Source organism: Sarcophilus harrisii, chromosome 4, assembly GCF_902635505.1.
Source record: "Sarcophilus harrisii chromosome 4, mSarHar1.11, whole genome shotgun sequence".
NCBI classification, from domain to species: Eukaryota; Metazoa; Chordata; class Mammalia; order Dasyuromorphia; family Dasyuridae; genus Sarcophilus; species Sarcophilus harrisii.
Genome location: NC_045429.1, coordinates 29,564,003 through 29,588,723, shown reverse-complemented (window position 1 = coordinate 29,588,723; position 24,721 = coordinate 29,564,003). Strand labels below are relative to the sequence as shown.

The following is a 24,721-nucleotide window of genomic DNA, read 5'->3' as shown; positions in this document are numbered from 1 at the left end:
CCGGGAGCCTGACGCTCACCTGGTCAGCCCGTCTCACCTCCGGGGCCAGGAATTTCCAGCCTTTGGACGCTCCAGTTGGGGGGCCCGGGATGCTGGGGGATGTGACCGCCCACAAGGCTTTGATTTGGCAGAAAAGGGAAGCAAGTTCAGAGGGACTTGCCCAAGATCCCACAGACAAGCGTTATGGCATCTGACCGTGCTGGCCGGAGAAACCAGGGGCCCCAGCGCTACAACGTGGGACTTTTTTTTTAATTAACATTTTGTCTTAAAATCCATCCCCAGCATAACCATCCAAGCCTGTAAACGGGAACAAGAAGGGAGAGAGCCCCGGCCGCCCATGGCCGTCTGCCCAGGCCCAAGCACAAGGACTTGGCGGTTAATAAACAACAGGGAAGACAAATACTCTGGGCTGAGCCCTGCCTCGGGGTCTGGTTCTGCCAGCTTGGACAGGTCTTGCCGCTGTCGGTGTCACCTTTGCCTTCACGTGTGTGTGACCCTACTGACCTGGAAGGATTCTTAGGCAAGGATGACCAAAGGACAAGACGGCCCCGGTTGCCGGCCTGGCTCGAGCGACTCACGCTCTGGGGCCGGCTGCTTCCGGCACCTCTGGCTGCCCCTCGGACCTCGGTGACCTTCAAAGTGCCCAAAGGAGACAAAGCCGGTTCCGCCCCAGACCAGGCTCGGAGGGAGCTGGCGCTCCCAGGGCCAGCCCAGGGGGCAAGGACCCTCTCCGCCCCACCCCAAGTTCGGGGCTCAGGGCCCTGCTTACTCCTCATGGGAAGCTCTTCTGCTCCATCACCCCCCCCCCCCCCCCCCCCCCCCCCCCCCCCCCCCGAGGGTCCTCCCCTGCCCGAGGCGGGCAAACAGCTCAGAACCCGGCCCGGGCTGCCTGGGGTGACTGGGTGCTGGCCCTTTCTAGCCTCATTCCCCAACAATGTTATTTCTGTAACTTCAGACACTTAAAACTGCGAGTGTTCTCCATGACACCGTGAGCCAGGGAAGCCCTGGTCATGTCTCCAGGTGGTGGTGGGGCCATTAAGCCGCTTAAAGACGGGACACTTTCTCCTCTTCCAGACGGTGTCCCGCCCCAACTACTTCCAGCTCATCATGGCCCTGGAATCTCAGGGATCTGAAAAAGGGAAGCTCCTTTAATGAGCATGGAAGTATACAAAGGGCAGCAGAGCCATTTCTTCACGCCCCAGCTATTGAGAATGACTACACCTTGGGGAATGATTGGGCTAATAGGGACTGGGACCCCTCCCCACCAGCTTGGGAGAGCCCAGCGTGAAATGTTCCCGTTAGCATTTATTTACCTCTTAGAAATCAGCATCTGCTACAAATCTGGCCCCGTTTATTGTTTGCTAGATTGTCTAGCCTTCAAGAGAAAGCGCCGTTTATGAAGATTAAACATTTTTAAAAGAGCTTCTTTATTTTAAGCATTTTGTATTCCAGATTTCAAAAGTAAAATACTTTGGATTTCCAGAAGTCAACTCCTCTTTTAAAAGAAACTGTTTCTGCCTGAAGAGCCCAGAAACAACATCCCGTATGACAAGAGGAGGAGAAGGAGGAACAGAATATATAACATGAGAAGTTCAGTGAAATGAACTCTGTACTTTCACTTTGATTGTCCATTAGCAATAACTGTAAGGATGGTCAACTCCGAGGGACTTAGGAACCCTGATGGACGTACCGATCAGCCCCAATTGCAGGGCACTCGTGATGAGTGCGCCATGCACTTCTTGATGGAGAGCCGATGGAGTTGGCGTGCAGATGGAAGAAAAGTTTCTTTTTTAGATGTAATTTATTTTGAATGGCGATATATTTTTGGTGATGAGTTTGGGTTTTCTCGCTTTCACAGTTGGGAGAAAATTCAGAACTCAAAATAAAAGTGAATTTTTAAAAAGACAACTGCTCTCCCTGTTAGGTAAATATTCATCCTCTAAAGCCAGGAAAAGGGGGTGCATTTCATGGGCCTTCTTAAAGAAAGGAGGGGGTGAGGAGGGAGAGAATCTGGAACTCAAAGTTTTAAAAATGAATGTAAAAAAATTGTTCTACATGTCATTGGGGAAAATAAAAATATTCAATCTTTAAAAAGGGAGAAAAAACGGAAATTTTGGGGTTTTTTTTTGAAAAGTATATGTGCATCCATTTCTCCCTCCCACCCCCGGAGATTCTTGCTCAGATTTGAATGCAGTAAAAGCGTAGCCAGTGACAACTTGGCCCTTTGGAGGATGCCGACAGTTCCAGGTACACAACAATTCCAGGTAACAGCTGTCGGAAAGTCTCCTGTCCAGCACAGGGTCAGTTGCAAAGAGGCAAACTGCGACTCATCGGCAGGACAAACTTCCTTGCAAAGAGCACTATCCCATCCTTAAATGGGCCTCCTGTTGACATAGTAAGAACGTCCTCATGGGTGGTCTGGACGGTCACTGGAGGGATTCCTGTTCAAATACAGGCTGGATTAGGTCTGACGGTTTGAAATACTCTGTGGGGTTGAGAAGAAATACTAGAGCGTGGCCCTTCTTCCTCCTCCATCTTGGTTAATGTTCCCCCGGTGACTGCTTATCTGTCCGGCCCAGTCCGCACCCGTGTGGTCAGTGAGCCAAGTGCTCCAGATCAGGATGTGCAGGGAGCAGAGGCCTTCCTTCTCTGGGCACTGGACCAGGCTGCTGGAGGACTCAGAGGCTTTGGGAAGGAGGAGAAGCACGCAGAAAGCCGCTCTCTGTGGACAGAGAGCCCGGCTAAGGCCTGTGGAGTGACAGCCCCAGAAAACCGTTTCTGGAAACTGAAATCAAGATCTGGCTTGGGGAGACAGCTCGGAGCCCGGGGAAAACTGGCTGTCCTGGGGTTTCTGGCCTCTGACGCCCAGACGCCCTGCCTGTAAACAAGCAGCTGGTCACATCCTTGTTGGAGGGCCAAGCAGGATCCGCTTCCCCCAAGCCCTGAAAGAAGCTGCTTCTCCAGCCTTGGACCCTGGTCAGGTTATACCGGGGTCCTGGGCTCATTTAGCTCTTTGCCATCGTCGCTGAAGGACACTAAGGGACTGGAACCCCTCGAGAGGCAGGTGGCCGGGATGTTGAGGGGCTGCGATTAGAACGGAGAAGAACCCGAGTGCATATGGAAAGGACTGGGCATATTTAGCTTGGTTACAAAAAAGAAGCCTCAGAAAAGGCAAGTTGTCCTGGGAAGGAGCAATCAGCCTGGTTCTGTGCAGTCCTCTGGGGAGGACCAAGATCAGTGGGGAGTGTGGAAGCAAAAAGCAGATTCAGGCTCTATCAGGAAGAACTTTCCAGCCACGAGCAGCCTGGACTGCTCAAGAGATGGTAGGTCCCCTTTATTGCAGGGAGAGTTGAATGTTGTCACTTGGGGGGGGGGTGTCAATCAACAAGCATTTATTAAGCACTTACTATGTACCAGGCACTCTGCTAAGTGCTGGAAATACAAAGAAAAAAATGATGTCACTCTTCAGGAACTTTATTGAGAGAGGCAGAGAGAGGGAGGAAAGGAAAAAGGAAGAAAAGAAGAGAGAGGGAGGGAGGGAAGGAGAAAAAAAGGAGAGAGGAAAGAAAGAAAAGAAAGAAGGATTGGATCTGAAGGGGACATTAACAGCCAATCAACCCCCTAATTTACAGATGAGGAAACTGATTCTCTCTCTCTTTTTTTTTTTTAATTTAATAGCCTTTTATTTACAGGTTATATGTATGAGTAACTTTACAGCATTAACAATTGCCAAACCTCTTGTTCCAATTTTTCACCTCTTACCCCCCCCACCCCCTCCCCTAGATGGCAGGATGACCAGTAGATGTTAAATATATTAAAATATAAATTAGATAACAATAAGTATACATGACTAAAATGTTATTTTGCTGTACAAAAGAATCAGACTCTGAATTATTGTACAATTAGCTTGTGAAGGAAATCAAAAATGCAGGTGGGCATAAATATAGGGATTGGGAATTCAATGTAATGGTTTTTAGTCATCTCCCCAGAGTTCTTTCCTCTGGGCGAGTGGTCTGGTCTATTACTGCTCCATTAGAAATGATTTGGTTGATCTCGTTGCTGAGGATGGCCTGGTCCATCAGAACTGGTCATCATATAGTATTGTTGTTGAAGTATATAATGATCTCCTGGTCCTGCTCATTTCACTCAGCATCAGTTCGTGTAAGTCTCTCCAGGCCTTTCTGAAATCATCCTGTTGGTCATTTCTTACAGAACAGTAATATTCCATAATATTCTACATACTACAATTTATTCAGCATTCTCCAACTGATGGACATCCATTCAGTTTCCAGTTTCTAGCCACTACAAAAAGGGCTGCCACAAACATTCGTGCACATACAGGTCCCTTTCCCTTCTTTATAATCTCTTTGGGGTATGAGCCCAGTAGTAACACTGCTGGATCAAAGGGTATGCACAGTTGGATAACTTTTTGAGCATAGTTCCAAACTACTCTCCAAAATGGTTGGATTCGTTCACAACTCCACCAACAATGCATCAGTGTCCCGTTTTCCCGCATCCCCTCCAACAATCATCATTATTTTTCCTGTCATCTTAGCCAATCTGACAGGTGTGTGTAGTGGTATCTTAGAGTTGTCTTAATTTGCATTTCTCTGATTAATAATGACTTGGAGCATCTTTTCATATGACTAGAAGTAGTTTCAGTTTCTTCACCTGAGAATTGTCTGTTCGTATCCTTTGACCACTTATCAGTTGGAGAACGGCTTGGTTTCTTATAAATGAGAGTCACTTCTCTCTATACTTTGGAAATGAGTGGGCTAGACCCTTTGAGATGATGGTCTCTCTAGCGCTGGGATCCATTGGCCCCAGTACTTCTCTCCACTTAATAAATCATTGAGCCCGTCTCTAATCTCTGTCCTGCTCAGTTTCTTCCGCAGAAAAGCAGGGAGGGTTAAGGCAGAATCCTGGGACGCACAAGTTCATTGCACAGGGAGGGAAGGGGGCGAGCTTGGGCCGGGCTCGGGCCCAGCAGGAGGCAGCAGCAGCGTGGGGAGCCTGCAGGGAAGGCGGGGGCCGGGGGCTGTGCCAGCTCCTCCGGGGCCACAGGGAGGAGTTCCCCGCATGCCGGTGCTCGGAGCACTCCTGGGCCTGGTCACAGAGCCCGGGCCGGGGGGGGGGGGCGGAGGACTGGGGAGGGGCCGGGAGTGCCAGGGACACGTGCTTGGCCCACGCGGAGGAGGGAGCAGGAGCGGCCGGAGGTGGGTTCGAGCCCGCACTGGGGTCTTCCTTCCCGGAACGCGGCGGTCCCTTCCAGCACCGACACGGAAAGTTTCCGGCGGAGCGGGGGGGCTGAGCACTGGGGGCCGGCCCCGGAGCCCCGCCCCCCAGGTTCCCCGGCCCCCGTCCTCCCCGGGTGCTTTAGACCGGGCGGCCAGGGGGGCAGGCGGGGCTTCCGGCCCGGCCCTCCCGGCCCACCGCCCTGCCCTCACCCCCCCCCCCTCCTCCCCACTCCTCAGGCCCCTCCTCCGCTCGCGCGCCGCTCTCGGCCCCCTCCGGATGCTTCAAAGGCCGGAGCCCCGCAGTCGGAGCAGCCCGGCCCCTCCCGCACGCCGGCACCTAGCGCCGCCCGCTCGCTCCCCGCCATGGCCGCCCCCGTGGGCCGCCTCTGCCACGTCTCCCTGCACGTGCCCCGCGGGCAGCCCCTGGCGCGGGACCTGCAGCGCAGCTTCGGCTTCCGGCCCGTGGCCGTGCGGGAGGCCGGCGGCTGGCGGCAGCTGGCCCTGCGCAGCGGGGACGCCGTGTTCCTGGTGAACGAGGGCGCGCCCGGCTCGGGGGACGGCCGCGAGGGGCCCCTCTACGACGTGGACCCCGCGCACGCCGTGCCCACCGCCTCCAACGTGTGCTTCGAAGTGGCGGGCGTGCGGGGGGCCGTCGGGGCGCTGCGGGCGCTGGGCTGCCAGGTGGTGGTGCAGCCCCGGGCCGTGGCCGACGCCCAGGGCTCCGTCACCTACGCCGTGGTGCGCTCGCCGGTGGGCAACCTGAGCCACACGCTGCTGGAGCGGGGCGCCTACCGGGGGCCCTTCCTGCCCGGCTTCCAGGGATGCGGCGGCCCCGACGGCGCCGGCCCCGACGGCCCCTGGTTCAGCCACGTGGACCACATAGCGCTGGCCTGCCCCCGGGGCAGCTCGAGCTCGTGGCGGCGCTGGTACCAGGAGTGTCTGGGCTTCCGCCGCTTCTGCCTGGACCCCGCCGATGACCACCCCGAGCACGGCTTGGAGATCCGGGCCGGCCGGGCCGGGGGCCTGCGGCTGACCTCCCTGCGGGCGCCCCCGGGCAGCCAGGCCCCGCTGCTGGTGCTGGGCGAGTCCCTGCCCGGCCTGCCCGGGGCCCGGGACCAGATCGAGCTCTTCCTGGCCCAGCACGGGGCCCCGGGCCTGCAGCACGTCGGCCTCTACACGGGAGACGTCCTGGACTCGGCCCGTCGGGTGGCGGAGGCCGGCGGCCGCTTGGTGACCCCTCCCGACGCCTATTACCAGCAGGCCGGCAAAGTGGAGCAGATGGTGGCGGCGGGCCAGGACGTGGCGAAGCTGGCCGAGCTGGGCATCCTGCTGGACAGGGACGGCGGCCAGGGGGACGGCGCCCGCTACCTGCTGCAGGTTTTCACCAAGCCTCTCTTTTCCGAGGAGACCTTCTTCCTGGAGCTGATCCAGAGGCGGGGGGCCACGGGCTTTGGCCAAGGCAACATCCGAGCCCTGTGGGAGGCCCTGGAGAAGCACCTGGCCGACTTCCAGGAGGCCCGCCAGCCCCGCTGAGGAAAGCTGGACCTCGCCGCCCCCGCTTCGCCGCGCTCTCCCCGCAGAAGCCCAAGCCCCTCCGGCCTGTGGGCGCAGCCTTGCCCCCCCCTCCCATCCAAAGGCGCCAGCCCGGCTGCCTCTTCCCACCCGAAGGGACAGGGGCCGCGTCCGGAATTCTGCCAGAAACGGACGCCGTCCTCAGACCTGGGGCCGAATGCCGGTGCCGCTGCCTCTGACCTTGGACTTGGCCCTTGGCGGTTTCTCTGGGATAAATGCTTCCCAAGGGCCTTCCCCTTCATAACCTTAGCCCCAGTGACCTTTGCGGGTTAGTCGCCGACTCCCTAGCCCGAGGGCCTTCACCCGGGCCGGGGCGCTGACTGGCACAGGCTGGTGCCAGGAGCCCGGCCTGAGTCTCTCCCCCAGCCATGGGCGCAGCTGAGCGGGAGGGACCCTGGGGAATGGAAGGCACTTTCTTGGGGGTGGGGCCCTGTCTCAGCCCCTTACCTTCAGTCCTCTGCTAATAAAGTTTCAAGTTTTATGCCTATCTGCCGGTGGGCCGGGGGCAGGGGGAGGGGCTCGGGAGGCCCTTGGGGCGTGGAGGCTGGGGCCTTTCAGCTGGCAGGGCAAGATGCCTGGAAGCAGGGACCAGATTGCTTGGGCAGCCCTTGCCCGGGGGTGCCTGTCCCAGGCTGAACTTGGAGCTTCCCCGGGGAAGGCTGCGGGGGAGACTCCAGGCCCGGGCTGGTCTGATAGCAGAAAGCGGACCGGGCGCGGCCCCTTCCCGGACTCTGCGCCAAACCCCGCCTAAGAGGACAAGTGATTCCGGCGAGACCCACCCCTCCGTTTGTCACCCCACGCTCAGTGTTCGCATTTGCCCTTTTGAGACAAGTAGCTGGCAAACTTGTACCCCCAGAGAATGGTGGGTTAGTATGGGGTCATGTGCCCTGGGGGCACTGGGAGGCCATCGGAGGGGGAGACCCGGACCCGGTGGGGAGACAGTCCCCCACACAAAACTAAAGGTTTTCGCCCGAATGGTGTCACGACAATTAGAAAAGCAGAGGACAGCCCTGAAGTCGGGAGGACCCGAGTCCAAATCTGGTCTCAGACACTAAACACTTCCTGGCTGTGTGACCCTGGGCAAGTCACTTAGCCCCAATTGCCTCAGGGGGAAAAAAAGAAAAGCACAGTTGGAGAGGAAAGAAGTTCCTCCTGTCACTGATAAAAAGTCTGGCTCCCTCATAGTTGGGGAGCTGTCAACACTAAGAGACCCTTAATCAAAAGGGACAAAATGATGTCTTTGCCGCCCTGGAACATGGCCCAGATGGCTCATGGGAAGAGAAGGGCAAATTAAAGCCCCTGAGCTTTCACATCCGTGCCGGGATGACCGGAGCCAGTCGGTGCTGGAAGGCCTGTGGGAAGCCAAGCATCCGGCTGCATGGAAGACCACCTTCTGTGGATGGCAGCTTGCAATAGAAAGTGACTAAGGTGGACTTGTGGACCGAGCAGCCTCACTTACCATAGCCCAAGTTAGGGAAGGACACGGGCCGCACTCTTTGGGGCAAAGAAATAGGAGGCAGCCGAACTGGGCAAGAGGCACAAGTCTGGGGATGTTCCCGGAGCTCAGAAGCCCTCCCCGAGGCCCTGATCCCTAAGTGGGAAAGCCCTAAGGACTGATAAGATTACTCTCCCAGGCCAGCTGGGAAGGGCCCCGTGGGGATTAGCTTAAATTTACAGTCCCACCCTTGGGAGAGGTTTTGGGTAATCTCACTTTAGCTGCATTCAATTAGGCAAGATTAAAGTTGCCCCATAAATCTGACCCAGACCCCAGGTATCTTTCACTCCTCCCCCACACCTCCTGTTGTCATTCACTCCTCCCTTCCATCCCCAGGCCTCGTTCACCTTCTTATAGCCAATCAATGGAGCCCTCCACCTCCAGTATTCCCTTTCTCCCTGGTCATTGTGCTGCCCACTAGCAAACTTGACTCCCACTCTTTAATTGTGAAAAGCACTTTCCTTGTTAACTCTGCTCTCCCAGCTCTTTCACTTTTACCTCTTTTATTTTTTCTGTAACTTCTACATAAACTTCCTTTTTTTATTTGTTTGTTTTTGCTGAGGCAGTTGGGATTAAGTGACTCGCCCAAGGTCACACAGCCAGGAAGTGTTTAAGTGTCTCAGGTGCTCCTAACTTCAAGGCCGGGCTTTATCCGCTGAGCCATCCAACTGCCCCTAATTATTATTTTAAAGGATTATTCTTGAACTGGGATAAATCAAATTCATTATTTGCTACAGTGAATTATTATCCAGTGATGAGTTTTACTGCCAGCATACCAAATGATGAGAGTCATTGGCACAGATGGTGGGGTTCAGTCATGTGACTGTCTCACAGTGGCCATTTTCTTTGACAAAAGGTAGTTTATTTAGGGGCAGCTGGGTGGCACAACGGTTAGAGCACCAGCCCTGAAGTCAGGAGGACCTGAGTTCAAATTTGATCTCAGACACAACACTTTCCTAGCTGTCTGACTCTGGGCAAAGTACTTAATTCCAATTACCTCAGCAAAAATAATAATTAGAACAGACATACATACAACCCTAACAGCTCATTGGAGTTTTGTTGGCAAAGAAAAGTGATTTGTCATTTCCTTCTCCAGCTCATTTGCAGATGAGACAGAATATCAGTGACTTGGCTAGGGTCACACAGCTACGAAGTGTCTGAGGCCGGATTTGAATGAACTTCCTGACCCTAGGACTGGGATTCTATTTCTGGGCCACCCACTTGCCCCAATTTCAGTTTCAAAAGAATTGTCCACCTGCAAAGACCACAGCGACGCGCTCCTGACCGATCCCAAATGTCCAGGGAAATGCCAGTGAGCCGGGCCGACAGGACAAACGCTCCCATTGTCCGGTGCTTGCGGAGTGACTTCTGCACCACAGCCTCCGGCACGAACATGAGAGCCTAGGCTCAAACCCGAAGGTGGCTCTGACCCAGTGCTTTCCTTCTCCCTGTCCCAGCAGAGATCCTCTCCCCTCCCCCCCGGGATGGGGGAATCTGTCTCGCTGGGAGGCTCCGTTGGGGAGTGAAAGGGCGGCCAGCTCTTGGCCTAGGACCGTGTAGCACATGACAGGGCCTAGGCCGACCACAGGCCCCGAGCAAAGCAAACGAGGCTCATTGGGGCTGGAAGAGCAGCCGAGCTCTCCCCACCTTCCCCTGCTAGTGTCTGGGGCTGCACTATGGTGTCCCCCAGAAGCCCCTGGGAAAGGTCACTGGGGCTCAGACTGGGCGAGTAGTAGTTGAAGGTCCCAGAGGAGAGCTTGGGACAGACTTCCGTTCTCTGGGCAGAGATGGGGGCCGGCAGGGTACGATCCTGCATGCACTGTTGGAGGAACTTTCTGCAGCGGCTCTTTTGGCCTTCCATAAGGGAGGGTCCCATGGGGGCTAGAGAATAACTGCTACAAAGCCAGAAGGCAGCAATGACGTGGTTTTCCTGGGCGATCGGGGACAGTGAGCTTCAGCTGCCCGCGGTCTAAGAGGACACAGTTCTTTGGAGGTTTCCAGAGGCCTTTGCAGCCCGAGAGCCTCGGGCCCAGCCCAGGAAGAAGCCTGGCAGCACTGGGTTAGGGGGGATGGGGGCAGAGTTCAAGATGGGGAGAAAGGCCCCACCCTTTGCAAACCGGTTTCACACACTGGCCCGCTCTTTGGGCTGTTTGCATTGTATTTTCTTTTTTTCCCCTTTTGATCCGATTTTTCTTGTACAGTGAAATAACCGCATAAACAAGGATGCATATGTGGATTTAACATGTATTTTTGAAATCAGTGATTAACCTTTGTTGTTACTAAAGCTTTTTATTTACAAAACATCCGCCTGGGCACTTTTTCAACATTGACCCTTGCAAAGCCTTCTGTTCCAAATTATCGGCTCCCCCCACACAGACACAGATGGCAGAGAATCCGGTATATGTTAAATCTGTTAAAACACGTGGGCTTTAACATATATTTTAAGAGATTGAACATGTATGGGACTGCCTGCCATCTGGGGGAGGGGGTGGGAAGAAAGGGAGGAAAAAGTTGGAACAGAAGCGAGTGCAAGGGTCAAAGTTGAAAAATTACCCAGGTGTATGTTTTATAAATAAAAAGCTTTAATAAAAAAAGAAAGAAAGAAAAAAACTGGTTTTTCTGGTTTTATCAACCAGAGAACATTAAGCTGGCTATTTAAAAATGATACTCATCAGGAATGAACTAAGGGAACAGAGCACGGGGCTGAGTTCAGATCCCACCTCAGATACTTAGTTGTGTGATCCTGGCCAAGTCCCTCTCAGTTTCCACATCTGTACAATGGGGATACCCGTAGCCCTGACCTCCGGGGCACCACGAGGATCACATGAGAAGAGCCCCAAGCACAGTGCCTTGGCACGTGGAGAGATACAGGTTGGCCTTTGTCAGTAAAAGGCAAGCTCGCTTTGTTTCAATGACCAGGACTTGGTTTTCTGTTTTGGTCAGAATTCCCGGCCCAACAAAAGGACCACATTTTTCTTGGAAGCCTTTTTTAGACCCAAATCCAGGGAACAGCCGCTCCAGTATCTGGTGAATTCCCATGAGGGGACCCCTGGGCACAAAGTTCTGGGTCCTTCCTCGCCCCCCCCCTCCCCCTCCCCCACAGCTTCCTGGAATTACCCAGGCTTTCTTGCTTACATTTCTGACTTTCCCTTCAGATGAGGACCCGATTCCAGTCCTCCCCATCCAACTCTTGCCTTCACCCTCCAGAAGCTTTGCTGGGGTCGCTGGGCAGCAATCGGGAGTGGGGGTGGGGAGGGTGATATGCCCACCTCACCCCTGGCACCGTCTGTGACTGGCCAGACTAGGATTCCCCCCTGGGGCGCCCAGCCTGGCCCCAAACAGAAACCATCATTGGTACCTCCCCAGGTGGTCTTTGGAGCCTCTGCTCAGACCGCGGAGGCTGGGGCTCGCTGCCTCCTCCCAAGCAGCCCTTTCCGCAGCTAAGGCTCTCCTGGGAAGAGACCCAGTTTAGGAGGCAAAGTGGTCTTTGGTAGGCCTGAGAGCCGGGTGCGTTTGCAAGGGAGGCACAGGGGCAGCAGGGTGCCAGGAACAGGGGCCTGGGACCCAGCATGGCCTGGTTTTACCGCAGCCCTCCCGAGCAAAGCCGCTGAGTCACAGAGGCCGGGGAAGGGGGGTGCTTGGTCCTGTGCCTGGGGCGGGGGGTGGGGTGTGTGTGTGTGTGTGTGGGGGTAAGGTGAGCTACCTGGCCAATTCTGCCACCTTGGGGAGCTCTGGAGGCCGCTGTCCCCAACAGCTGGCCCCAGGCACCTTCTGCTTGCCCTGGGCACCTTCCGCTTGCCCTCTTGGAAAGAGAAAGTGGCAAGAAGAGGCTGGATTTTCATGCCATAGGCTATGGTTAGAGTCCATACTAAAACTAATATGGAAATGATATACTGTCCTTGTTATTATTAATTTTGGGGTTTGTTGCTTTTGCTTCTAAGCCCTCTCCTGTATATGGGGATTTAAGTCTTGTGGTTAGTAGGGGCTTGGGTTGTGTGATTGTTGTGTGTTTAAATAGCATTAATTGTATTTTTGATCTATTTGGGAGGAATATTAGTAGGGTTTGGTTATACTGCTGCTATGACTACTGAGGAGTACCCTGAGAGCTGAGTGGGTAATATGGTGGCTTTTAGTATGTTGTTGCTTAGTTTGTTAATGGAGATAATTTGATTTGTGGTGTCAGGTGAGGTTGAGGTGGTCACAGACTTTTGAGTTATCTGATTCGTTGGGCAATTATTGTGTAGGTCAGGATTGAAATGGGGTGTCTTTGTTGTATGGTTGTGGGGGCTGGGCAATGGTATAATTAGGTTGGATTTTATTTATTACTATTTTAGTAGTTTTGGAAGTTATTTGTGGTCTTAGGAGAATTAATGTTATGGAGATTATGAAGGAGAGGAAGTAAGATTTAATAAGTCCTTTTTGGATAGAAGTAGTGGCGGAAGATATGGAACTATGTAAGTTAGGAAGGGGATGGAGAGACTTAAAAAAAAAAACTGTTTATTTATACAAAAGGAGGCTCACTGCTGACCTGCAGCCAGGTTAGGGAGGGAGGCTGGGGAAGAGGCAGCTGCCCCATAATTAGGCCCTGGCAGTCAGGACAATCAAGGGGCAGATGTTGGCTTGAAGAAGGCACTGAGGGTCAGCTGTTTGCGTTGGCGGCCAGGCCCAGGCTCAGGGCCTGAAGTGGCAGGACCTTGGGGGCTTTTGCAGGGCTGTAGGAGGAGCCAAAAAGATGGGTCAGCCGAAGGAGGCTAAGAGCGTAGAACCCTCGTCCCAAGGCTCCCCAACATGCCAGGGGTAGCTGGCACAATGTAAAAATGGGACTGGGTCTGAGGGCACCAAACTGAGACTAACCTATGAAGGAACCCAGGGCAAGGATCTTGACTGTCCCAAACCTCAGTTTCCTCCCTTGTGAAATGGCCCCCAGACTCCTTGCCAGGTTTGTGGTGGGGTGCTGTGCGGGGTGGGCAGCGAATTTAGGGTTAGGGTTTCTAACCCTAAGCTTCCTCGAAAGCTTCCGAGCTGTGCGAGCCTGGGCAAGCCTCCCACGCCCTGGGACCTGATGTTCTACTAGATGGGTACGCGCCCAGAAACTCACCTTCTTGCTCCCCGAATGCTGGCCCTCAAATAGCCGGAGGACCTGTCAGGGTGAGAGGCAGGTGAGCGGCCTTAACTCCCAGCCCAGCCCCACTGCTCCCTGACCCAGCCTCCCCTGCCCCTGGGTACCTTCTTCATGGCCGTGGGCACAGCAGCTGCCTGGAACTCAGCCCGGGTCACCCAGCGGGCACCTGATGGGGGCAGGCCTGGGGGCTGTGCTTCCAGGGCTAGGCTGTATACCACGTACGTCTGCCGGATGTGGGAGAAGATGTGGACCACCTGGGGAAAGCAGGGGGTTGGGCAGGGGTTGGGCAGGGGCTGCTGGGGGCCAGCTGCATAGAGACCCCACCGGCCGCCACTCACCTCGCCAAGCCACCGCAGGCTCCTCAAGGGAAGGGGGCCGCCCACCCAGGCCCGCAGCGCCTTTGCCAGGGCCTGGCGCTGGTCAGACTCGGAACCTTCTGCTGGCACGGAGGGGAACTCCCAGAGGCCGGCCAAGAGGCCTACAAGAAGGCATGAGGCCATCGATCCTCCCTGGTTGCCCCTCTGCTTCCCCCACCTCCAATGCACAACGCGCCAGCTGGGCCACCCCCCCACCCCCAAGGAAGAGCTGAGACCCCAGGGGCAAGCACTGCCCGGAGGTCCCCAGCTCTGACACCCTCCTCAGGAGTCCTGGCCAGCGCCTGGGGCACGGACGCTGGGCTGGCCTCCGTACCTGAACTTGGCCTCTGCACCAGCAGGAAGCGGCCGGTCTCGGGGCCCGGCTGCTGAAGGACACAGAGGGCCGTCCGCTGCTCGCGGGGGGCTTTCCGGGCTGGCTGGCGGGGAAAGTTGGCCACACCGAGGTCTGGACGCCATGGCTCCGAAGGGGGCAGGCACAATGGGCACAAGCCAGGTCTCCTGGGGGCTGGAGATGGAGACAGGTTGGGACCAAGGTTTGGGGGCAGGGGGCTGCCTCCCTAAGCCAGCCAGGCCCCCGTGGCCTGCCGGGGACGGGGAGACCCTCACCACACTCCTCCACGTCCAGGGTCTCGGGCTCCAGGCTGCCCAGCAGCCTCTGGGACGCTGCCGCCTGCTCTCTCTCCACCTGTGGTGGGGACGGGGCACTTAGCTAAGGCCCTGCGGGCCCCGCTGCCTCCCCCCGTCCCTGCCCCAGGGATGCTCACCCTCTTCTGGGCGTGACAGAAGCCCCGCACGGGGCACTCGGGGCACAGCGGGCCTCGGGGGGTGCAGACCGTGGCGCCCAGCTCCATGGCCGCCTGGTTGAAGTCCCCGGGTCGGGCTGGGTCCACCAGCTGCTGGGCCAGGCTCCTGCAGGACAGCTCTCATGGGCAAGAGCTCCTGGAGCCCGCGCTGCCCAGGAAGGGGCCACCTCCCCCACCCAGTCGCTGCCAGGCTCCCCTCCCACGGACTGAGCCGGCTCAGCCTACCAGAGATGCTGGGTGACAAGGGGGCTTCCCGGGTCTGCCCCGATGGCTCGTAGGCGGCATAGGACGCGGGTCACGTTCCCATCCACCACCCCAGTCACCTGGCACAGAAATGACCGTTACTCCTCGCCCGGCGGGAGCCTTCCTGCCCCCGTAGCCCGGGAGGGAGGCCGGAGCTCTCCGGGCGGTGCGCTCTCTGACCTGGCCGAAGGCGATGGAGGCGATGGCCCCGGCCGTGTACCTGCCCACCCCGGGCAGCAGCTTCTGGAGCATGTCTGCTGTTCGGGGTATGTGGCCCCCCAGCTCCTCCATCACCTGGGGGGAAGAGAGCCCGAGTCATCCTCCTTCCCAGCCCACCGGGGAGGGAACCGAGGGGAAGAGGGCGGCTGTGATCATGCCGCATGCCGGAGCTCAGCCCAGGCACTGTGTGGCCTCCTGGGGACTAGGGGACCAGCAGCTCCGCCTGGGCTGGGCCAGCGGGAAGGGACCTGGCAGCACCGCTTGGGCTGGGCCAGTGGGAGGGGCCCCCAATCTCCCACCCCAGCACACCCGCTCACGACCCTCACCTTGCGGGCGCCTTCCTGCAGTCGCCGGCCCCGTGAATAGTAACCCAGGCCGGCCCAAAGCTGGTTCACCTCCTACCAGTCGGTGGGTGAGACAGAAATGTCCACATCAGGGGACAGGGAGCCCCCCGAGCCCCAGCCCGCCCCCACCCCCACACTGTTCTCACCTCCAAGGACGCCCCAGCCAAGTCCCGCAGCGTCGGCCACTTCTGCAGACCTCGGGAGAGACAGAGAGGTCACCGGGGGAGGCCTTGTTTGGGGGGTATACAGAGGCCAGGGGGCTCCCCTTGAGGAGGGTGTGGGCCTAGGTCCCCCTCCCTGGTGCCGGGGATATCGGGGCAGACGCTCAGGGTCTGCCATCTTGGCCACATGGGGGAGGGGCGCCGCTCTGGTTGCGGGAGTCACCTGCATCCACCGGGTGTAGTAGCCGGTAACCGTGGCGACCTGGGTCTGCTGGAGCATGATCTCAGACACCCAAACTGTAGGGGGAGGAGAGAGTCAGGGTGGAGAGCGCGGGACCCCCGTCCCCTCCAGCTGGGCCTGGCCCAGGTTCTCACCAGCGTACGCCCTCTGGTCTGGGTCCGGCTCTTCCGTGGCCTGCGGACAGGTGGGGAGCAGCAGCTCAGGCCGGGGGCTGAGCCCAGCCCCCTCTTCCTCCCGCCCCCGCCCCCGGCCCACACGTACCCTCCTCCTCCAGGGCAGGTCCCGCTTGGCCTGGTCATACCAGCTGAGGAGGCTGGCCCGGAACCCGGCGACCCGGTCGGCGGCGCCAAACACGTGGTACGGGGACACCTGGCTGGGGGACCCTGGGCCTGCGGGGATGGGTGGGAGAGGCTTCAAGGGACCAGCCAGGGCGGCTGAACCAGGAGTCGCCCTTGCCTCAGTTTGCTCGTCTGTAAAGAGGCCCCCGGGGTCCGGGCCGCCCTCCAGAATGCTGCTGGTGCATCTCCTCGGACTGTGGCTCAGAGGCTCTGCTGGGCCATCCCGGCGCCCCCCGCGCCCAGACTCCGTCCCAAAGCGGGCCACCTCACCTGCGTCCGGGCTGGGCCGCCGCCCCTGCTTCGGGCCGCCGGCCCCGGCCTTTCGGGGCCTCTTCATGGTCACTTCTGGAGTCGGTCCCTGGGCCTGCGGCTCGGCCTCGGGCTGGCGCTGCCTGGGCCACAGCCCCGTCTTCCTCCCACGCGGGGATCCGGAGGCAGCTGCGGCCTAGGTTAGGGCTCTGGGTCAGGGAGGGCACAGCTATGCTGGGGCATCAGCTGGGAGCCCCTGTGCCAGTCCCGTGCCTGCCCTGGTGCCCCTGGGCCAGTCCCGCCCCGCCCCGGGAGCCCCTGTGCCAGTCCCGTGCCCGCCATGGCGCCCCTGTGCCAGTCCTACCCCGCCCCGGGAGCCCCTGTGCCAGTCCCATGCCCGCCATGGCGCCCCTGTGCCAGTCCTGTGCCCACTGCAGTGCCCTGCCCTGCCCCGGGAGCCCCTGTGCCAGTCCCGTGCCCGCCATGGCGCCCCTGTGCCAGTCCTACCCCGCCCCGGGAGCCCCTGTGCCAGTCCCGTGCCTGCCCTGGTGCCCCTGTGCCAGCCCCGTGCCCCCTGCAGCGCCCCTGGCCCCTCAGCCCTCGGGGGAGGCCGGCGCTTAAGGACTGAGAGCTGGGCGTTTTAGGGAATCCCGACAGACGGGCCGTGGGGCTCAGTCTGAGCCCGGGCTGGACCTTAAGGCCCCGGCCATAGCAGGAGCTGGGCCCAGGTCTGGCCCCGGCCTTGTCCCATCTCCAGGCTGGGCGAGCACCTGCCCCCGAGACGGGCGCAGCTCGGGGCCCCCAGAGCCTCCGCGGGACCCCGGCAGGGGGCGCAGTGTGGCTGGGCTCCCCCCTCCCCCCAGGAGCAGAGGAGTCAGTTCTCTCTCCCGGCCCAGGCCCCCCCTGGGCTTCTCCTGCTCAGGCCCCTGGGTCCGCCCTCCCTCCCCCCGCCCCCGCTGCCCGTGGCTCGGCCCATCCGCGCGCCCTGCCTCCCGGACCCCGAGGGCAGCGGCCTCAGCTTCCCTTCCTGCACGAGGGAAGGCGCGGGGACCCGCTCCAGGGAGGAGGCTTTGGGCGCCTGAGATGGGACGGACCGGTGTGGGGACCGGCACATTCACCTAGCTTGGGAGGGGGGGGGAAGGGCGGCGCGGGCGAGTCCCCCGGGGGAGCGAGCGGGCTCCGGACAAACCTGCCTCCCGTCTCCTCTCTGGTTCCCGCGGAAAGCTCGGGGGAGGCGGAGGAATCTGGCCAATCAGAGCCTGACGGGGAGCTCGGGGCGGGGTTTCGATGCGGGAGCCAATGGGCGCCCAGCGCACGCCAGTCCCGCACTGGGGCCTCGAGGTCCCCGCCTGCCCGCCTGGGCGCCTTAAGCACTTATCCAAGGCCGAGCCTCCGGAAGCCGGGCGGGCGCTCAGGCAGAGCCGCGCGCACCTCCGTGAGGAGACGAGGTCGGCGCCCTGGGCTGTTGAGGCGCTATGGCCGCTGGTGCGGAGACGGAGACGGAGACGGGCCCGGAGCCGGAGGCCGACGCCGAGGCCCCGCAAGCCACCGGCGGAATTACAGGGGCCGGGCGAAAGAGCCGTAAAGGTGAGGGCCCGAGCCGGAGGGGGAAGGGCCGGGAGGGCCGCGGCCGGTCTGGAGCGCGCGGATGCAGGCGGGGATGCCGATGGGGCGGGGCGACTACAGTTCCCAGCATGCACCGCAGATTCACCGGCCTGTGGGGTTGCTGTGCAGTGGGGCGCTTCAGAGCTTGGCGGGTGCTGTGACCCTGAGGGCAGGGGGCGGCCAATCATGCCTGGCCCCTGTGGCTTTGGAGGCGGGATAGCGACAAGGCCCAGCGAGCCCCGCAGTTTGGATTAGCTGTGGGCGCTTCGGGGCATGCCGGGAGCCGCGGCCTTGGCGTCAGCGAGGCATGCCGGGAGCTGTGGTCCTGGAGGCGGGGGTAGCGAGGGCAGGTAGACTTCCTCTGACCAGGAGGTGAAGGCAGGAACAGCCTGCCTGGAGCTGGGCCTCTTTTAGCCTGAACTGGAGGGTCCTTTGAGCAATGAAGCTCCCTCTCTGCCCATTTCACAGACGAGGACAGCGAGGCCCAGGCAGAGGAAGGAGCCCAGCACGGAAGGGGCATCCTTGGCAGGGGGTAGGGCACCCCTCTCTGAAGTTCCGCAAGCAGGGCTGCTCCCACTACTTGTGTGGGCTAGACTGGGCCCGGACCTCAGTTTCCCAATCTGTAAAACGAGGGGGTTAAATTGGATAAGGCCTGTCGCCAGGCAGGGGAGGGTCCTCTCCATGGGGGTTGGGGGAAACAAGCCCTGTTCCCTCCAGAGCTTAGGTCACAGGGTTTTGTCACTAAACACTTATTAAGCACCTACAGCTGCCCCTGTCAGGGGAGATGGCATGCAAGTGTGAGGTCACAGAAGGGGGGTCCTAGCAAAGGAGGTGCCATGGGGGAGATGGGCATCCAGGCACGGGGATGCACTGCCTGGGCAAAGCAAGGGAGACTGGGACCAGCCCAGGGAGAGCAGGAGACGGGTAGATGTCAGAGGTGGCAAGGCAGCCGGCCAGGCCAATGTGGGGGAACCAAAGAGCGCATGAGGGGAGTAATGTCTGCTGCGTTTATTAAGCACCTACTGTGTGCTAGAAGGGTAGGCTGGACTTGGGTAGTGAAGGACTTGGGAGGTTGTAGGTGTCTGAGCAGTGACGGGTCAGACCGTTGGCAGCTGGAGGGTGGACTGGCGTGGGAGACAATGAGGACCCCAGGAGAGGGCGAGGGACAAGGGACCAGAAGGGGCAGGGAAGGCGACCGGAGGCGAGGCAGATGGAGCCTAGAGGGAGGCGGGGCAGCTTGGGGTCACCTCTGGGGTTGCTGGTGATGCCAGCCTTTGCCCCAAGGATGAGGGGCAGAGGGACATGGCCTGGATCGCCCAAGAGCCCCCATTGCCAAGCCCAGGGTAACTGAGCCCTAGGGTGCCCATGCCCAGGAGGGTGGCATTTCCGTGTGTCAGGCAGGATGACGTCTGGCTTCGGTGGCAGTTCGGTCATCAGAGCGGAAGTAGTGTGTCCTGGGCTTAGGGAACAGTCCGGCAGAGGTGGCAGGCGGGTACCATGCCTGAAGATGGTGATGGGCATGTAGGAAGGGCAGTCACTGCTTCCAGCTCTGTAACATGAGACATAAACTCTGTGTACAGAGGGCAGTGCACCTGGCCTCAGACATGGCCAGATAAGGCACTTAACCTGTCTGCCTCCCGTTTCCTCTCTTGTAAAATGGGGGTGGTCAGGTGCCTAGAAGCTCGGAGTCCTCTTTATTGCCAGCCCTTCCTGCATCCTCTGGACACTTATCTATGGTGCATTGGCGGGGGGGAGGGGTGCCTCTGACCCTGGCCAAGATGGGCTCCCCCAGAGGCTCTACATCAGGGCCCCTCACGGATGACCCAGCGTCCCGGCCTGGGAATGGCCTTCCACAGCCGGGCGGGCTCTGGGCCTTGGCGGGAGCTCAAAGCAGCCGGCGGGCCCTTATCTGGCGTTCTCGTGACCATCGTGGGTTTTGCTGCATCTGGCCCGGTCAGGGCGGATCCCCGGGCGCGGCTCTGGCCTCCATGGTTCCCATTCCTCCCCTCAGGTGGTGGTATGGAACTCACGGCGCCTCGTGTTCGGGTGCCTGTGGTGGACGTGCAGGTGGACAACTTCAAGGACATGTGGCCTTCCATCCTCCTGGCAATCAAGACAGCCAGCTTTGTAGCCGTGGACACGGTGAGGGCCTGGGGGGGCCGCCGCTCTGGTCTGGGGCAGGGCCTGACTGCCGGCCCCCATTCACGGTCTCCTCTGCTTCCTGCAGGAGCTGAGCGGTCTTGGGGAGAGGAGGAATTTGCTGAATCAGTGAGTTGAGTCCCTGCCCTTGCCCCGGGTGCGCAGGGGCTTCACCTCAGAGCTCTGGGATCCATCCTGCTGGGGTCCATCCAGGAATAGGAATCCCAGCAGCAGGATTCTGGGCCCCTGGGCAGGGGGCTGCAGAGTTCTGAATGGGGGCTGGGGCTGGGGCCCCTAGCTGGGCTTTCCTTACCCCGCTTGGGGGCATCTTCTCTGCCCTCAGTTGCATCGAAGAGCGATATAAAGCCGTGTCTCGTGCAGCCCGAACACGTTCCGTCCTCTCCCTGGGCCTGGCCTGCTTCAAGAGGCAGAGGTGCAAGGTACGGGGCTGTATGAAGCCTGCTGGGGACCGGGGGGGGCCGGGGCCGGGCCTAAGGCCTCTCTTCCACCTCTGGCTCTCTCCAGGCTGAGCACAGTTACCTCGTGCAAGTGTTTAACCTCACTCTGCTGTGCATGCAAGAGTACGTCATTGAGCCACAGTCGGTCCAGTTCCTGGTGCAGCACGGTTTTGACTTCAACCGCCAATACACTCAGGGCATCCCTTACCACAAAGGGGATGACAAGGTAGGGGGCTCACGTGGCTGTGCTAGCCACAAAGACTTTGCCTCCCAGGCCTGGGCTGTGGGGCTGGGTCCATGGCGGGCCAGGGCAGAGCAGCCACTGGCAGTGGAGCCACCCCTTTCTTCTGTGGCCTGCAGGGGGACGAGAGCCACAACCAAGGGGTGCGGATGCTGTTCCTGGAGTTGATCCGTGCCCGCCGGCCACTGGTGCTGCACAACGGGCTGATAGACCTGGCCTTCCTCTATCAGAGCTTCTATGCCCACCTGCCCGACAAGCTGGTCACGTTCACTGCCGACCTCTTTGAGATGTTCCCGGCCGGTATCTACGATACCAAGTACGCTGCCGAGTTTCACGCCCGTTTCGTGGCCTCCTACTTGGAGTACGCCTACAGGAAGTGGTGAGGAAGCCCGGCCCTGCCTGGGAAGCGGGGGTCTGGATGGGGGGTGGGGGTTGTGGAGGCCCCAGCAAACCCACCATGTCTGCTGATTGCAGTGAACGGGAGAACGGGAAGCAGCGGGCCGTTGGAGCCCCCCACTTGGTCCTGGAGTTCTGCAGCTATCCTTCCAGCATGGACGCCCACATCGACTACCGCTGCTGCCCTTTGCCCGAAGCCCAACCGTCATTGAGCCCCAGCCTCTCTAACACCAGCATCTGCGACACCTTCTCTGTGAGTGTCTTCCTGGGAAGAGGGGGAGAGGGGGGCTGAGAACCCCCTTTCTTCTCACCTCCTCTCATCTTTCAGGCTTACGGCTGGTGTCCCCTGGGGCTTCAGTGCCCTCAGTCCCATGATGTCGACCTTATCATCAGCACAGACGAGGCCATGGAGGACAGAAGAAAGAGGCGGGGAAACCGGAGGAGAAAACGGTGGAAGGGACAACCAGGCCGGCCTGGGCCCGGGGATGGGCCGACCCCCCAAAAACAGACATGCAGGGAAGGCCACGGAGGTGAAGACGGAGCCAGCAACCTAGAGAGCGAGGCTGAGGACATGTCTTTGTCTGGCCCGGAGCCGGGCTCCAGTGAGGACATGGAGCCAGAGCTGGAGCTGGACCTAGAGCCAGGGGAAGGAGCTGGGCAGAGCTCCGGGTCTTGGGGACCTGGGGTGGGGGGCGGGCTGCACCGCGCTGGCTTTGATGCTTTCATGACAGGCTACGTCATGGCCTATATGGGGGTGACTGGGGGCTCCTGCAATGAGGACCCTTGGCTGCCAGAGTGTCACAATAAAATATATCTCAGTGGCAAGTCAGTGCCCCTGCCCATCGCCAAGAGCCACTTCTCCAGGACCTCCAAAGCCCACGGTGAGAAGATGAACCAGGCCTGGGGCAGCAGCTAAGCCAGTCTCCTTCCTGTCCGGCTCCCCGGCTCTCAGGGAGCAGTCCTGGGAGAAGCCTGGGGCCCTGGGCTTCCTCTTGTCAGACATGCCCTTGTACCACCCCACACCTGCAAGAGGGCCGTGGTCAGGGCCTGGGCTGGACAGTTAAAAGCCTGACGTGACAGAAGCTTGGGGGTCCAGGCTTGGGGCCCACTCCGGTCAACATGAGTGAGGAGAGCAGGACTCCTGTGGACAGCACCCCCTTCCCAGGGGCCCAAGAAAGCCAAGTGTGACCAGCTACCTGCAACTCGTTTAATTTGTAAATCCAAAAGCAACTTAGTAAAGATTTACCCAAAAAAAAAAAAAAAGGAAAGAAATTATGAAACAATTTAACCGGCTTCATCTTTGGTTCTGCTTGCGGCTCCACCAGAACGGCCCTTCCCTCCAAACGAATCGCGTGCTTGACACGTCCCTAAACATACGTTGGAAACGCGGCTCGCAAAGCCGGCCAGGGCAGTGTTAGTGCGTGGGACGGGGTCCCGGGAAGTGGCCAGAGCCCATGCTCCTGGTCACAAGGTGAGCTATTTACAGATGGCCCAAGTTTAAGACTCCTTCATAAATATGAAAATAGATACATCATCTGGACAGCTGTGAATTCATGAATCCCAAGGACAGGCGGCCCTGCCTGCCCTTTCACCCCCCTCCCCCCCTTGCATAGAATCCACCCTAGGAACCGTAGGACTAGAGCAGTAAGTGCAAATGAGAGATTTGAAATTCAAGTGTCGGGTACTGGCAAGAAGTGTCCACGTCCTCGGGTGGGAGACTTGGCCCTGTCCCCTCCTGCTGCTGCTGGTTGGTTCATCACTGTTTCAGAGCTTAGCCCCAGACCCCCAAAAGGCCCCTAGAGACCCTGCAATGGGACTGTTGCACAATGTCCCACCCCCACCCCCCAGCAGTGCTTTTGAGGAGGAGTGCCCATTAGGAGTTAAGAGAGATGACCAATCAGGAGATAGACAGGAGGTGGCAGAGAATGCTGGTTCATGGGTGTGGAGGGCCTCGGATGGCTCCTGGCCTAGATTTTGGTTTAACTGAGGCTGAACTCTCGACTGTGCTATGTGCCTGGCTCTCCCGGGGCCCACAGGAAGAGGCAGGCCATCTGTCCGTCTGTCCGTGCTAGGTCCGTATCTCCCCCCGTATCTACTCTGTTCCCCAACGAGGGGCAGGATGCAGCAGGACTCACCTGGGGCTCGGGAGGAGAGCAGGCCTAAGACCATGGAGCCCAGGTTCGGGTTTTGTAAGGAGCTGCCCTGAACCAGAGTTTGGGGCTGCCTGGTCTGGAAAGGGGGCCAATCCCTGCCCAGGCTCACCCATCACATTCGACCTGCCCTTGACCGGCCCTGCTGCCGGCTGCGGCCCCTACCAGGCTGGATAGCAGGTTCCGGGGCAGCTGGGATTCCTCGACTTCCATAGCTTCAGGGGCCAGGGGCCCAAAGCCATTCTCTTCCTGGGGGCTTACAGTACAGGAACAGTCCATGGCTTCTTGTTCTGAGGCATGGGAGGAAGCTGGGCCCCGAAAGGGTGGGATCTCTGTGACCCCATATTTAAGGCTGCTGAGTAGTCTCAGGGGGCCCTCAAAAGGGGTCTCCTCTCGCCCCCCAAAGGGGCCAGCCTCCCGCTGCAGGAACTCAGGGCAGCTGGGCAAAGAGCGCCAACGGCGGAGAGGCGCAGCCATGGGCTCCTGCCATTCTGCAGGAAGCCGGCTGATGCCCCCACCAGAGCCTCCGGGTCCTGGCGCATCCAGGTCAAACACCAGAGAGATGACTGACTTGCTGGGCATGTCAAAGAATTTGATCTTGCCTCCCTTGAGGTCCTGGCGGGCACTGAAAGGATTAATCTTGGGGAAGTGAGTCCCTGCGCCACGGTGGGGCACATAGGAAGGATCTAGCACGCTCACTACACGGGGGGGTTTGTGGGTGAAGATGTCCGACTGGCTTCGGGACAACCAGATGGTGCGGCGTGGGCGAGGAGACTTGGGCGGGATCTTGTCGTCCAGAGAGCTCGGCCGCTTCACGCCAGGGCCCTTCTCCAGGAGTCCTGAAAGGGTTGGGGTCGTTAGGGTCCCTCAGCCCTGCTCCCACTGCCTGCCCAGTCTCCGGTTGTCCTCTCACACATGTCTCCCTCCCTGACTGGGGGCCCATTCCCCACGGGTCCTGCTGGGGCTCACCTTTGCCAATGGGAGGGGGCTTTCTGCCCTTCTCCAATTCTTCCTCCTGTAAACAGCTCAGAGTCTCTTCTAGGGTTTTCACAATTTCAGCAAAGGGAGGCCGGAGCTTTGGGTCCATCTGTGAACACAGCAGTGGGAAGCAGGGGTGGGGATGGGGGCACGAAGCCACTGACACAGCCACCACTCCTTGGAGTCGGGGGCAGGGTTCTGTGCTCAGCAGAAAACAGAATTATGGGATTTCAGAGCCGGAAGGGACCGGGGGTCAGCCTTTCCCACCCCACGTCAGACAGACATCCTCCATTTCCGGAGGTATCACCTCTCCCCTCAGGGAGGAGGCGGGCTAAGCTCCAGGGCTGCTAAGA

At 59.2% G+C, this 24,721-nt stretch overlaps 4 protein-coding genes across 8 annotated transcripts in view; 2 read left to right on the top strand and 2 right to left on the bottom strand.

Annotated features, from left to right (window-relative positions):
• Nucleotides 1-5,459: 5,459 nt before the first annotated feature.
• Nucleotides 5,460-7,167, top strand: HPDL (4-hydroxyphenylpyruvate dioxygenase like). The gene has a single exon (XM_031969229.1). The coding sequence runs from the start codon at nt 5,601-5,603 to the stop codon at nt 6,768-6,770; it is 1,170 nt and encodes a 389-aa protein (XP_031825089.1). The 5' UTR covers nt 5,460-5,600; the 3' UTR covers nt 6,771-7,167.
• A 4,240-nt stretch (nt 7,168-11,407) lies between these two features.
• MUTYH (mutY DNA glycosylase) lies at nt 11,408-17,702 on the bottom strand. Of its 2 annotated transcripts, none has more exons than XM_031969226.1 (16): nt 17,591-17,702; nt 16,423-16,597; nt 16,076-16,203; nt 15,949-15,988; nt 15,797-15,870; nt 15,559-15,600; nt 15,395-15,466; nt 15,030-15,143; nt 14,832-14,929; nt 14,568-14,712; nt 14,410-14,488; nt 14,117-14,308; nt 13,765-13,904; nt 13,531-13,680; nt 13,403-13,444; nt 11,408-13,016 (listed from the first exon to the last, which is right to left on the bottom strand). In XM_031969226.1, the coding sequence occupies exons 2-16, from the start codon at nt 16,487-16,489 to the stop codon at nt 12,906-12,908; spliced, it is 1,494 nt and encodes a 497-aa protein (XP_031825086.1). In that variant the 5' UTR covers nt 16,490-16,597; nt 17,591-17,702; the 3' UTR covers nt 11,408-12,905. The 2 variants fall into 2 exon arrangements, with proteins under 2 accessions (XP_031825086.1, XP_031825088.1); XM_031969228.1 differs by lacking the exon at nt 17,591-17,702 and adding an exon at nt 17,520-17,584.
• A 75-nt stretch (nt 17,703-17,777) lies between these two features.
• On the top strand, nt 17,778-22,503 carry TOE1 (target of EGR1, exonuclease). 4 transcript variants are annotated; one of them, XM_031969222.1, is made up of 8 exons: nt 17,778-17,988; nt 20,018-20,148; nt 20,234-20,274; nt 20,489-20,585; nt 20,671-20,829; nt 20,964-21,223; nt 21,319-21,493; nt 21,569-22,503. In XM_031969222.1, the coding sequence occupies exons 1-8, from the start codon at nt 17,877-17,879 to the stop codon at nt 22,154-22,156; spliced, it is 1,563 nt and encodes a 520-aa protein (XP_031825082.1). In that variant the 5' UTR covers nt 17,778-17,876; the 3' UTR covers nt 22,157-22,503. The 4 variants fall into 4 exon arrangements, with proteins under 4 accessions (XP_031825082.1, XP_031825083.1, XP_031825085.1 ...); XM_031969223.1 differs by lacking the exon at nt 17,778-17,988 and adding an exon at nt 18,112-18,356; XM_031969225.1 differs by lacking the exon at nt 17,778-17,988 and adding an exon at nt 18,383-18,538.
• Nucleotides 22,434-24,721, bottom strand: part of TESK2 (testis associated actin remodelling kinase 2) — a 156,938-nt gene continuing 154,650 nt past the window's right edge. The window contains exons 10-11 of the mRNA XM_031969221.1: nt 24,360-24,477; nt 22,434-24,229 (exon numbers count right to left, since the gene is read on the bottom strand). Coding sequence (XP_031825081.1) covers nt 23,499-24,229; nt 24,360-24,477 — 849 coding nt within the window. The 3' untranslated portion in view covers nt 22,434-23,498. The remainder of the gene's footprint in view (nt 24,230-24,359; nt 24,478-24,721) is intronic.